Source organism: Canis lupus, chromosome 12, assembly GCF_048164855.1.
Source record: "Canis lupus baileyi chromosome 12, mCanLup2.hap1, whole genome shotgun sequence".
In the NCBI taxonomy this organism is placed as follows: domain Eukaryota; kingdom Metazoa; phylum Chordata; class Mammalia; order Carnivora; family Canidae; genus Canis; species Canis lupus.
Genome location: NC_132849.1, coordinates 39,562,410 through 39,577,047, shown reverse-complemented (window position 1 = coordinate 39,577,047; position 14,638 = coordinate 39,562,410). Strand labels below are relative to the sequence as shown.

Sequence of the window (14,638 nt, the reverse complement as noted above, 5' to 3'; positions counted from 1 at the left end):
TCTCATTTTTTTTCAAAGAGTTAAGTAATTTTTTGGATGTTTTCTTTAATTGTTGAACATCCTTGGAAAACTGATAACTTTTTATATCCATTATGTGTATGGAGAAACTGAAATTTAAAGAGTGAACTCAAATTAGCAGAGCCAGGAACAGAGTTTAAGTGAACGGAAAATTATACCACTCATAATTTTATACTTTTTGCTTCATACTAAGCAGGTTCTCTGTTTTGTAATGCTAATACTGGGCCCCTTGGAATACTTGGGGGAAAAGAGGAGGTTGTTATAGTGGGTCTTTGGATTAACCAGAACATGACCTAACATGTTTGGCATGGCTCCTGCAATAAGACAAGCCTGAGATCTCTTGGGTAATACAGTGGTGCAGGTTTTCTAGGTGTGGTTTGATTACCAGGAGTATGTAGAACTTGACAGTAAGGGCCCAGTATGTTGTATGAAAGAGAGAGAGCTGGTTTCTCAGGATATTGTAGGGCTGAAGAACCTGGCATCAAGGACAGAAATTGTCTAAATAGAATCCTTTTATATTTATTCCTAGTCAGTTTGTATTTAAAACATTAGGCTTTTAAAAAATTGTCATATAATTTTGTGTTCACGTGTAATTCAACCTTGCCCTATTTAAAACACAAGATCCCTTGCCTAACTAGATTTTCAGAAGGTGAGGATAGAGAATAGAGGTCACAAATGTCAGATTCAGGGGCACCTGTGTGGCTCAGTTGGTTGAGTGTCTGCCTTTGGCTCAGGTCGTGATCCCAGGGTTTTGGGATTGAGCCCCACATTGGCCTCCCTGCTCATTGATGAGCCTGCTTCACCTTGTACCCCTCCCAGCCCCCGCTGGTACACATATTGTCTCTCACTCTATCTCAAATAAATCAATAATACATTTAAAAAGTCAGATTTGGTATACTTTCTTTTAACCCTAAAAACCGGTCATCATTTTAAAGGATTGATTTCAGACAGTTTTCTTGGGCCTAATGATTCTGCTAATGATTACAGCAAGGAAAGAATTCTGATGGATGATATCACTCTTTTCCATGTGATGTCTCTCTTTTCCAAAAGAATAACAGTACCTTTTATTTCTCATTTCTCTTCAAGAATATTTAGTGGCATTTACATTAAAGAGACAAAAGGCAACCACTGTTAGGAACTTTATCCCTTGCTCTGTTTTAGCTGTTTTTTTTTTAATTGCGATTTATATTTTTCCTTTTTTTTTTTATTTATTTTTTATTGGTGTTCAATTTACTAACATACAGAATAACCCCCAGTGCCCATCACCCATTCACTCCCACCCCCCGCCCTCCTCCCCTTCTACCACCCCTAGTTCGTTTCCCAGAGTTAGCAGTCTTTACGTTCTGTCTCCCTTTCTGATATTTCCCACACATTTCTTCCCCCTTCCCTTATATTCCCTTTCACTATTATTTATATTCCCCAAATGAATGAGACCATATAATGTTTGTCCTTCTCCGACTGGCTTACTTCACTCAGCATAATACCCTCCAGTTCCATCCACGTTGAAGCAAATGGTGGGTATTTGTCATTTCTAATAGCTGAGTAATATTCCATTGTATACATAAACCACATCTTCTTTATCCATTCATCTTTCTTTGGACACCGAGGCTCCTTCCACAGTTTGGCTATCGTGGCCATTGCTGCTAGAAACATCGGGGTGCAGGTGTCCCGGCGTTTCATTGCATTTGTATCTTTGGGGTAAATCCCCAACAGTGCAATTGCTGGGTCGTAGGGCAGGTCTATTTTTAACTGTTTGAGGAACCTCCACACAGTTTTCCAGAGTGGCTGCACCAGTTCACATTCCCACCAACAGTGTAAGAGGGTTCCCTTTTCTCTGCATCCTCTCCAACATTTGTTGTTTCCTGCCTTGTTAATTTTCCCCATTCTCACTGGTGTGAGGTGGTATCTCATTGTGGTTTTGATTTGTATTTCCCTGATGGCAAGTGATGCAGAGCATTTTCTCATGTGCATGTTGGCCATGTCTATGTCTTCCTCTGTGAGATTTCTCTTCATGTCTTTTGCCCATTTCATGATTGGATTGTTTGTTTCTTTGGTGTTGAGTTTGATAAGTTCTTTATAGATCTTGGAAACTAGCCCTTTATCTGATATGTCATTTGCAAATATCCTCTCCCATTCTGTAGGTTGTCTTTGAGTTTTGTTGACTGTATCCTTTGCTGTGCAAAAGCTTCTTATCTTGATGAAGTCCCAATAGTTCATTTTTGCTTTTGTTTCTTTTGCCTTCGTGGATGTATCTTGCAAGAAGTTACTATGGCCGAGTTCAAAAAGGGTGTTGCCTGTGTTCTTCTCTAGGATTTTGATGGAATCTTGTCTCACATTTAGATCTTTCATCCATTTTGAGTTTATCTTTGTGTATGGTGAACGATTTATATTTTCCTAATGTAGACTACAGTTAAACCCCACAAACAGGTAACTAGATTCCTAAGATTATTGTTCATCATCCTGGTGACAGTTAAGAAATAGGCAATCAGTAAATGGATATTAAATTATTTGATAAAGGATCTTCTCTAACCCTTCCTGCCTCTTTTTCACTATCATAGTTCTTCTGCACCACTCAGTAGTAGTTGGCTTTTTGACTTCTGGCAAAGTATAGATTCTCTATTTTTCTACTAGTTTTCCTCTTTTTTGACCTATAATGCTCCTTGAGCTATATAATACCAGCACACATATTAATGTGCTATTGTAGCATTTTTTTTCCCTCTTTACTCACACTAGACATCCTATAGAATAAAACTTGGAACACACATCTCAGCAGTTCACTCTAGTAGATGAGGAAAGAAAAATAATTAAAATCTATGATTACCCTAGAGACCATGTTTTACAGCTATGAAGGTATAGGATAGACATGCTAAACTTATTCATGTATTCACGTATATAATCCAGCTCGTCTGCAAATATTTTATGCTATAATAGAGGAGAGAATTAACTGCTATTCTTAAGTGGTCTTTGTCAATGTCTTTCAGTCAACTGTCACTAGAACATACACACCTGTAGTTGAACAAGTGGGATTTTTTTTTTTTTTTTAAGATTTTATGTATTCATGAGAGAGAGGCAGAGACACAGGCAGAGGGAGAAGCAGGCTCCCTGCAGGGACCCTGATGCAGAACCTGATCCCAGGATCATAACCTGAGCCGAAGGCAGACATTCAAACCCTGGAGCCACCCAGGTGCCCCAGAGCAAGTGGAATTTATTATTATTTTTTGGGGGGGAGGGATTTATTATTGAAGCAGGGAGAATGCACACTATGGTAACAGTGGCATCTCAGGATAAGGGTGCTGGAAATATCTTATAGGATTGGCCTTGTATTAGGTGATTTTTGAGGAGGATTTAAGGAATCGGTTTTACTCTGCATTGGGTGCTGTCATGAAGTGGGGGTATTCTATGAATAAGTATCTTAAATGTGATCTAGAGAGAGGGAAGACTAGAATGAGTCTAAAGCTATAATTGATTGAGAAGCACTCATTAGTCTGAAGAGGAGATACTTGGTATTTCATGGCTTGGACAATATTCATGTTTTGATTGAGACATCTGGGTAGCTCAGTGGTTGAGCATCTACCTTCAGCTCAGGGCGTGATCCCGGAGTCCCAGGATTGAGTCCCACATCAGGCTCCATGCAGCAAGCCTTCTTCTCCATCTGCCTGTGTCTCTGCCTCTCTCTCTGTGTCTCATGAATAAATAAATAAAATCTTTAAAATCTATATATTCATGTTTTGTTTGTGTTTAGACATGATGTTGGAGTGGTCTTTTTTTTTTTTTTTGTCTTGATCCATCACGATATTACAGAGTGACCTTATCCGATTTTGATATTCTGTGAGATTGTTTATGTTCAACAGAACACCAGGCCTAGCAGTAATGCCAGGTCAGCCCCTAGTTATACCAATGCCTTTCTGATAGTACTAGGCCAGCTCCTGGATGTCAGGGACTGCTTTTCTCTTTCTCAGCTTTGAGAGTCTAATTTTATCCTTTTTAAATTGTGGTGCCTAGTATCCAAAATGATATTTGAATTCTGACTATTCAAGATCTTGGGCAAGTTACTTACTACACTGAGTCAATGTTTGTAAAATACTCAGTGCCTGCACATAGTAGGTCTTCAGAAAATGGGACTAGTGTTATTAATTCAACAATCCCTTTAAGACTATAACCCCTGGAAGTTAGATTAGAATACTGCTAAACCTTGATACTTGATTTCTGTTACCCTTTTTAGGTATACTTACAGCAGTGTAAATGAAATTTGAAGAAGAAGGATAATTATCTAGAATAATATAAAAATATTTTTTGCTAATTGTGACCCTTCGTTCAGGATAAAAACAGATGGAAGTCTCCCCCTAAGCTCACCTAGTATCCTAGTTTTTTATTGTAAAAGAGATAAAAGTAATAATTTTGTACTCATATATGAAAGTAATGCAAGCCTCTCAGAGAATTTGGAAAATAGAGAAAATACATAGAAGAAAATTAAAATTACCTACTACCTATAGTAAATACAAAAAACTTTAAGGAAGATAAATTAATTGATATTCTTAAGGTTTAAAGAAAATGTCCAAAACTGAAATGATTTCTTTACATGGGATTTAGAACCTTCCCAATTAAATGAGATAGTAAGTCTTTATTTCAGAAATACACTTTGATGTTGGAAAGTAAACGCAAATGTGACCTTTTTGCTGAGTTAAAACACAGTAGAAAATATCCTTTCTATAATAGTGAACTATGAGAGAATTAATCTGGGGGCTATTCGCTGATGCTTTATGATCCCTTTGGTTTATTTGGGTTTAGCACACAGTAAAATCTATTATAGGATTTTTTTTAAAGATTATATTTATTTGAGAGAGAATGAGCATGAACAGGAGGAGGGACAGAGGGAGGAGAAGCAGATTACCCACTGAGCAGGGAGCCTGACGTGGGGCTCAATCACAGGACCCCAGGATCATGACCTGAGCCAAAGGCAGATTCTTAACCAACTGAGCCACCCAGGTGCCCCATTGTAGGATTTTTAAAGATACCTGTTATTCTGCTAATAGTGACACTTGCAAGTTGCTAGCAGAAAATTTTGTAGGAAAATGAATATATTCTCTGGAATTATTTGTAGGTAAATACTTAAGAAGGACTAGATAAGTAAAAGCAGTGGTTTTATAGAACTTAAATGAGGAAAAATCACAAACATAGAACTGTGCATGCAGTTTAGGAGTAGAATGATTTAAATTAGCAAACAAATGTAGTAAGTATGATAAAGATAGTAGAAGTACTGTTTATATGCCTCTTTATTGTTTAAAGTATTGTCACATACCCTATTTCATTTGATTTTTGCCACAATTCAGGGTTAGGTAAAAGAAATGTCATCTTGTTTTTAGGTCAGGAGACTAAAGTTCAAAGAGATTAACTGACTTTCTCAAAGTCATACTGCTAGCTATTAAATGATGAGCAAGGACTTAAGTCCACATTTTGTAACTTAAAACACGTAACTTCTCTCCACCCCAAACTACTCTTTTGACCCTTCTCATGGCAGTGTGGTACTATTAACTATCTGAATGAAAAGATGCAGTAGATAATTCATAACTTAGTCTATTATACTTACCTCTACTTAAAGATAGGTATCATTAGTATTTCTGTTGCTTATACAATAGCACATACTCAAAAATTAAAATAATGGGGGCGCCTGGTGGTTCAGTTGATTAAGTGTTCAACCCTTATCAAGCTCACGTCATGATATTGGGATTGGATTGAGCCCTGGGTTGGGCTCTGTGGCTTTGTGCTCAGCACGGAGTCTGCTTGAGATTTCTCACTCACTCTTTCTGCCTCTTGTATAAGTACTCATTCTGTCTCTAAAATACATAAATCTTTTTAAAAAATTAAAATCATGAACAAATATAGAAAGTAAAAGTCCTCTTTAATCTTATCCTAGGGAGATGATTACTAATAAGTTACCTGACTTTGTCTGCCTATATATTTATGAGAGGGGAAAAATGTTACATACAAACTGATCTGTAACTATTTTCCTTAATGTATTGGAACTCTTTCCATTTCCATATACTTTATCTTCCCCTTCTGTTTTTTGTTTTTTGAGTTTTTAGGTAAACTTTGATTAAATTATACATAAAGTGCACAGTTACTATATTGCTTAATGAATTTTCAAAAGGAACAAAGCAGTTTGAAACCCCACCAGGTCAAGAGATAGAATATTATTCCAGAAGCCTGCCTTTGTCATGCTCTCTTCCACTTACTACCTTTCTCCATCCTTGGCAAAGGTATCTACAAATCCTAATTCTAACACTATAAATCCGTTTTGCCTGATCTTCAGCTTTACAAATGAAATCATACAGTATGTGTTCATTTTGTATATGGCCTTTTTTGCTCAGTATATGCTTGTCAGATTCTGTGATGTTTCACGTGGTACAGTTTTTTCATTTTCATTGCTGTCAGCAAATTGCTTATAATGGGCCAGTTAGTAATTTTTTTTTACTGTAAAGCATAGATAACATAAAATTTGTCCTTTTATTCATTTTAAGCGTGCAATTCAGTGGTATTAAATACATTCCCAATGTCATGCAACCATCACCATTATCCATTTCTAGAACTTTTTATCATTCCAAATAGAAACTTATACCCGTTAAACAATAACTGCCCACCCATCTCCCTTTCTCCATCATCCCCTTCCTCAGTCCCTGATAATTTCTGTTCTACTTTTCTGTATCTATGAATTTGCCTGTTCCAGGTACCTTAACTAAATGGAGTCCTACAATATTTTTGTATCTGACTTGTCTCACTTAGCATAATGTTTTCAAGGTTCAGCAGTCTTGTAGCAGATTTCATTGCTTTTTAAGGCTGAATGATATTCCACTATATGTATGTACCACATTTTGTTTAACCATTTGTCTATTGATGGACATTTGGGTTGTTTCCATCTATTGTGAATAACGCTACTGTGAATGCTGGTATATAGGTATCTGTTTGCTTCCCTGCTTTCACTACTTTTGAGTATCTACCCAGGAGTAGAATTGCTGGATTATATGGTAATTGCATGTTTAACTTTTTGAGGGACTGCCAAACTTTTCCACATCAGTTGTACTATTTGTACTTTCCCACCACCAGTGCATGAGGGTTTCCACTTACTCACATTTGTTAGTTTCCAGGTTTTTAAAATAATAGTCTTCCTAATAGATGTGAAGCAGTGCCTCATCGTGGTTTTTTTTTTTTAAGATTTTATTTATTCATAGAGACACAGCTAGAGAGAGAGAGGCAGTGACACAGGCAGAGGGAGAAGCAGGCACCATGCAGGGAGCCTAATGTGGGACTCGATCCCGGGTCTCCAGGATCACACCCTGGGCTGCAGGCGGTGCTAAACCGCTGCGCCACCGGGGCTGCCCCTTATCGTGGTTTTGATTTGCATTTCTCTAATGATTTATGATGAGCATTTTTTCACTTATGGACCATTTCCATATCTTCTTTGAAAAATGCCTAAGTCCTTTGTCAGTTTTTGTGTTGGCTTTGATTTTTCTTTTGGGCCATTTAAGCTCCCTGTCACAATATTTTAAGCTTTCTGAGTGCTCAAAATCTGATACAGTAGATGTGATCCAGTAAAGTTTTTTTGAAGATTTTATTTACTTATTTGAGAGAGAGTGTGCGCACATTTGCGAGTAGGAGAAGGGGCAGAGTGGGAAGGAGAAGAAGAGGGAAAGAATCCTGTGTGCTGAGTGCAGAGCCTGACACCAGTCTCAATCTCAGGATCCCAAGATCATGACCTGACCCTAAATCAAGAGCCGATGCTTAACCAACTGAGCCACTAGGGACCCCTCCAGTAAAGTTTTATGTACAAAAACAGGTAGCTGACAGTATTTGACCTTTGGGCCATTGTTTGCCTTAAATTATGTAGTTCACTTGTAGTTCAGATTATCAGCTAGTAATGTCAAGTACAACAGTGAATGTAAATTTTTCTTTTTTTTTTTTTAAGATTTTATGTATTTATTCATGAAAGACACAGAGAGAGGCAGAGACACAGGCAGAGGGAGAAGCAGATTCCCCACAGGGAGCCCAATGCAGGGCTTGATCCCAAGATCCTGGGATCATGACCTGAGCCAAAGGCAGATGCTCAACCACTGAGCCACCCAGGTGCCCCTAAATTTCTGCCTCTTCAATCTTCTTTTGATTTAATATAGCCTGGTTGGAGTTTTGAGTGTTATTTGGGGCTATAGAGGTATGAAAAATGTGTAAGGGAAACTAAGAACTGAGGGCCTTTTGTGTGCTGGGGACCATTGGAAGGTTTGATTTTTCTGCTGTAATTTAGTCAAAAGGATGATAAGTGGACAGGGAGGACTATAGCTTCCTTTACCTTAAGGTATTGAAGTGATGTGAGTATGGTTTCCAGCCCTTGTGCAGGCTGGCCTAGTAATGGAGAGTCCCAACCAAAACCCTGGAATCTTTGCCACTACTTCTGGGCATGCCCTGAAATTCACATTTTGTAGACTCAGTTCTGTGAGTCTGCTGAAAGCTCTGCTTAGTTTCTTGGCCACTTTTGCCTTCAGAATTGGCAGTTGCTTCAAGTAGAAAAGCGCCCCAAATACCAGGCCCACCTCTGTTGGCTTTTTTTCCTTTCATATTTTGGAAATTTTTGAAAATAACCATCCTAATGAATGTGAAATGGTTCCTTTCCAAATTTGGGTAATTTTCACTGTTTTGAAAACTCTTTGATCCCTTCAAACAGACGTTTTAAAAATAATTTTCAGCTTTTTGTCTTCTAATTTTACTCTTGTAATGAAAATTATAGTTCTGGTGTTATATTCCATGCCACAGTGAATATCCTTATACATAAATGTTGGAAGTATTGCACTTTTTAAGTCAGATTTATTGAGGTATATTTTACATTGAGTAAAATTTAACCTTTTATGAGTGTGTAGTTCAATGAGTTTTGACAGTTGGGTAACCATGACAACAATTGATAAACTGAATGTTTAATCACCCCAAAAGCTCCTTTGTAATCAATCCCCTTGCCTTCTCATTAGCCCCTGGAAATCTGATCTGTTCCTATAGTTTTGTCTTCACTGAGTATTATATAAGTGGAATCATTTTGAGATTCATCCATGTTCCTACATTGACCAGTAGTTTGTTCCTTTTTATTGCTGAGTAATATGCTGTCTATGGATATGCCACAGTTTGTTAATGCATTCACTAAATGATGGACATCTGGGTTGTTTCTATTTTTTAGCTTGTACAAATAAAGCACTATAAACATTCATGTACTAATCTTTGATGCTTTCATTTCTTTGGGTAAATACATAGAAGAAAAGATTGCTGGGCCATAAGATAAATATCATAAGAAACTACCAAATTTTTTTTTTTTAAAGAACCATTTATTTACTTATTCATGAGGGACACAGAGAGAGGCAGAGACATAGGGAGAGGGAGTAGCAGGCTCCCCGTGGGGAGCCCAATATGGTACTCAATCCTGGGACTTCAGGATCATACCTTGAGCCCAAGGCAGGTCCTCAACTCCTGAGCCACTCAGGCGTCCCTACCAAACTCTTTTTAATGTGGCTCTACCATTTTATATTCACACTTGGAAACATAAGTAAGGTCCATTTATATTTTATCTTACAATTTTAAGTGCTTTAAGAAATTTTTGAGTATAGTTGATGTCATAATTTTTTTCAATTTTAAATTAGGTACTTAGTGGTATTTTGTGATTTTAATTTTGTAGTTCCTAACAGCTGATGATGTTGAACATCTTTTCTTGTGCTTATTTGCCATTCATCTTTCTTTTGTAAAGTATACATTATCCAATTTTTTGCCCACTATTTTTAATGAATTGTTTTTTTAATCGTTGTATTTTAAGAGTTCTTTATATATTCTGGTTATGTGTCCTTATTAGACAGATTGTTTTGCAAATATTTTCTCCCAGTTTGTGGCTTGTGTTTTCATGTCTAACTCTGTCTTTTGAAGAGCAGGAGCTTTTCATTTTAATGGAGTCTAGTTTATCAGTTATATCCTCTTAAGGTTTGTGATTTTTAGATTCTATTCTAAATCTCTGCCTAAGCCAAGATCATGAAGAATTTTGTCTGTTTTCTTCTAAAAATTATGTAGTTTTAGGTTTTACATTTAGGTCTGTGATCCATTTCAAATTAATTTTTTCTGTGTTGTGTGAAGTTTTGTTTTATTTTTTTGGCCATTATTCTAGCATCATTTTTTGAAGAGGCTGTTCTTTCTTCATTGAATTGCGTTGTCATTCTTGTCAAAGTCAATCAGTGTTATATGTGTGGGCCTATTTTTGGACTTTCTCTTCTGTTCTACTGACCTATATGTCTATCCTTTCTCCAGTAGTCTTGTACTTGTAAGTTTTGTAGGAATTATTTTTGCATTTTCTATCATCGTACCAACTTGTGAGATTCAAATAATGCAGCAAATCAGCTACCTCTTATCAAGAATGTGAGGTAATTGAGTAATTATTGAGCATGTGAATTTATTTATTTATTTTTAGAGAGAGCATGGATAGACGTGTGCATATGTATGTCTCTACACACTCAAGCAGAAGGGGGGAGGGGCAGGAGAGGGAGAGAGAGAATCTTATGTGCGGAGCCGAGTGTGAAGCTTGATCTCATGACCCTAAAATCATGAATGACCTGAGCTGAAACTTGGAGGCAGATGCTTAACCCACTGAGGTACCCAGGTGCCCCAAGCAGGTGATTTTATTTGTAATTAGTCATTTAATTTGCTTACAGTAATGTACTAGAACTCCTTAAAGCATTTTTTGGGGTATTGCCAGTGAGAACTGTCATTGACTGCTATTAGGAGTGGAAATTGGTACAAGCACTCTCAAAAAGTAGTTTCTTCATTTCTAGTGAATGGAGATAAGCTATGACTCATTAACTCTACCTCTTAAGACATATACCCTAGAGAAATTGGCACATGTATGTAGGACGACAGGTACAAGCATGTTTATTGCAGCATTATTTGAAATAGAATCTGGAAACAGGGCAGCCTGGGTGGCTCAGCAGTTTAGCGCTGCCTTCAGCCCAGGGCATGATCCTGGGGTCCCGGGATCAAGTCCCACATCAGGCTCCCTGCATGGAGCCTGCTTCTCCCTCTGTCTGTGTCTCTGCCTCTCTCTCTGTGTCTCTCATGAATAAATAAATAAAATCTTAAAAAAAAAAAAAAGAAAACTGGAAACAACCTAAATATGTTTTAATAGAAAAATAGTTGAATAAATTGTAGGATGATAAAGGATACTATATAGAAATCAAAATGAGGGAACTAGATCCTCAACATAGTAACATAGATCTCAGAAGCAGTACATAATTTTAAAATAATACAAATACAATAGAAACAGCAGAAAAACATATACTAGAAAGATACACACTGAATATATTACAGTGGTTTCTAGAAAGGAGCATTAGAATGGGAAGAGGCATAAAAAAGAAACTTTTGTATCTGTTAGATTGTAATTTATTTTAAAACAAATTTAAGCAAATTTGACATTGTTATCAGTTACCATCGCTCAGAATGCAAATGCTATTTTACTCTTTTCTGTAATTTTCCCCCTTTTCTCAAATTAAAAAACTAAAAATACACATAAGCAGATTTTTTTTAATATATAGGAAAATAAGCATCCAAATAGTTTGAATTGACATATAACATATTCTTAATAATTTCTTCATGTTTCATTATCAAGTACTTCTTGAACACTTATTCTGGCTCAGAAACTGTGAAATAGGGATCCCTGGGTGGCGCAGCGGTTTGGCGCCTGCCTTTGGCCCAGGGCGCGATCCTGGAGACCCCGGATCGAATCCCACGTCAGGCTCCCGGTGCATGGAGCCTGCTTCTCCCTCTGCCTGTGTCTCTGCCTCTCTCTCTCTCTCTCTGTGACTATCATAAATGATAAATAAAAATTTTAAAAAAAGAAACTGTGAAATACTAATGGCACTATAATAAGTAAGAAATTACCTCATCCCAGGGCTAAATATAGCTAGTGATTTATTTGGGGAATGAAGGAAGGGGTAGGTACACTCACAAGGGGACAGCACTTTTTAGTTGTTTTGTGTGGTAGTTATAGTAAGACTTCATCTCTCTTAATCAAAGGAGTCATGATAATTGATTGGCTTTGAAATTTCAAATGATATTAAGGAATGACATTGGAATTTTTGTTTGATTAAATAGGAATATAAGTTGGGAAAGAAAAGCTGATTCTAATAGATGATTTCCACCTTTACTATATCTCTGTGCTTCTTAGGCTTTTGCAGATTCTAAGGACTAAGAAATTATTTTTCAAAAACTGAGAGTTGCATATGATTGTTCTCACTTTACAGAGGCACATGGGTGACTCAGTTAAGTGTCCAACTCTTGATTGAACCCCATGTCAGGCTTCTTCTGGGTGTGGAACCTGCTTAAGATTCATTCATATTCTCTCTCTCTCCCCCACCTCTTTTTCTCCCTCCCCCTCTGCCATCCCTCCCTCCCCCCACATGTGTGCAAGCTCTCTCTCAAAAAAAAAAAAAAGAAGAAAAAAGAATGTCTAGTTCCTTGGCAGATAAATGTGTACTAATTGAAAATAAAATCTTAAAAAAAAGAAATATCCTACACACATTTTGATTTGCTGAATTCTTAGATCCTTTTTAACTCGGATCAAGAATTAATGTTATAAACCAGTCATTTGTTTCAAAGAAAATGGATGTGTTACTAAATGCCATACTTGTAATCTCATGTATCAGTTCTCATGATGCAGTCATTTGTTAAATAAAAACTAACGCCTGAAAGTAGGCACCCAACAATGAACAAATTACATCAGATTTCAATACTATTGGATGAAACAGTGCTTTTTTCCCCCATTATTGAAATCATGCTTATATATTCTAATAGTATGGATTTTGAAAACCATTTATTTAAAATATATTCTCCCTAATTAAAATTTCTTTCCATAGTATAGTATTTCAGTGATTATAAGCATCAATATCATGAGATGGCAAGCAAAGGACTCACAGCCCTAAAATTTTGAGAAACATTGAAGTCTATACCCCCCTCTTGGAAATTCATATGTACATTAGGATGCTAAAGGTTTAAGAAGTCATATAGTAATATTTCTCAGATATATATGGTCACAACCTGCTTTTTCACGTATTATCTAATAACAGCATTACTTGGGGAATGTTTAGTATATTCTAGTATATAACGTATAATATATATACAAATAATTATTTCTATTTTAAAGCAGGACAAAAAGAGCAAGCTGTGGAATGGTATAAGAAAGGTATTGAAGAACTAGAAAAAGGAATAGCTGTCATAGTTACAGGACAAGGTAAGATTATATTTACATTTGTTTCATAGGCATCCCAAATTATATTCACATGATGGCCCTAATTTCAGATATAGCTACCTTTCTAAAAGTATTTGACAGATTTTTCAAATGTTATTTTTTTTCAAATGTTATTATTAACATTTATAGATTTACAATTAATGTTTTATTACCTATGCTGAAATCTAATTTATAACCAGCTGTGCTTCAGCTTGATTAACTGTAACAGTCCAGTATATTACCTGTGTCTTCTCTGACCCGCTTTTGTTGATGGTTAGCCTCATTTTTAGCTCTGTTTTGAACCTGGTCCTTCCCTCATTGTCAAAAAGGAAGGCATAGTTAATTAGACTCCCTTTTCTGTTTGTGGGTAATGCTTGACTGCATATTAGAATATGAACTATAAATGTCTTACTTTGATTCATACTTGGCTTTTTGAAACCTAAGCAGTCATTTCTCATCTTTACTTTCTTATCACCTAAAATTAAAAATTAGAGTCTAATATTATCTTTAAATATATAGGTATTATTTATTGCACACTGTGGTGTGTGCCCAAACATCATTGTGTATACTTCATGGGTGTTATCTTTTGCAATTTTTACCACACTCTGAGGCTGCTGCTGTTATTCTTATTTTTCACATAAATAATCTTAAGTATGAAGAAGTTCAGTAACTTGCCTAAGGGCTCATAGCTAGCATGTGGTAGATGGAGTCAGGCTTTGAACCCAAGCAATCTGCCTTTGGAGCCTGAAATTTTAAATATTATGCTGTGATTATTGTGTAGTATGTGGGCACCACTATTAAACAGAGTGTTTCAGTTTATCATGCTAAAATAAATTCAGAAGAAAAAATAATATGTAGGCTGAGAATCTTAGCCTTATGGATCAGTCTACCCAGTGGTTGTTTGTTGTCTGGTTGGCTGACTCTATTACTTGCATCAGCTAATCTCTAATAATTACAGTGTGTCTAACATTTGTCAGGTTTTTTTTTTCTTCTCTTTTTATTTTGAGTGCTTCTCTAGGTGCTGATGTCCTGCACAAAAGAGAGCAGAATAGAACAAATACATATGGGAGGTTAGGCCTTTGAGTCTTTCCATGAATTTATGAGCATGACTTTATGAATTATGTACATAATGTATTTGCTGTTATTTGTCAATTCCATGGAAGAAGAACTAGAAGAAAAATTTGTTAAGAAAAATAGTATCTCATTGAATCGAACATACCTTTGTACCATCAAGAGAAAAAACAATGTCAACCTATGATACCTTCTTTTCTTGTCACTTGGAATTTAACTTTTACTTTATTGCATGTACTGTCTTCATTCTATTTAGACATA

At 36.4% G+C, this 14,638-nt stretch overlaps 1 protein-coding gene across 4 annotated transcripts in view; it reads left to right on the top strand.

The window, feature by feature from the left end:
- SPAST (spastin) overlaps window positions 1–14,638 on the top strand; it is a 54,916-nt gene that overhangs the window by 4,636 nt on the left and 35,642 nt on the right. For 2 of the 4 annotated variants that reach the window (XM_072770602.1, XM_072770600.1), the window contains exon 2: window positions 13,226–13,309. In XM_072770602.1, coding sequence (XP_072626703.1) covers window positions 13,226–13,309 — 84 coding nt within the window. Of the gene's footprint in view, window positions 1–13,222; window positions 13,310–14,638 lie in introns of all 4 variants that reach the window. The other 2 variants (XM_072770601.1, XM_072770599.1) reach the window with 1 other exon arrangement.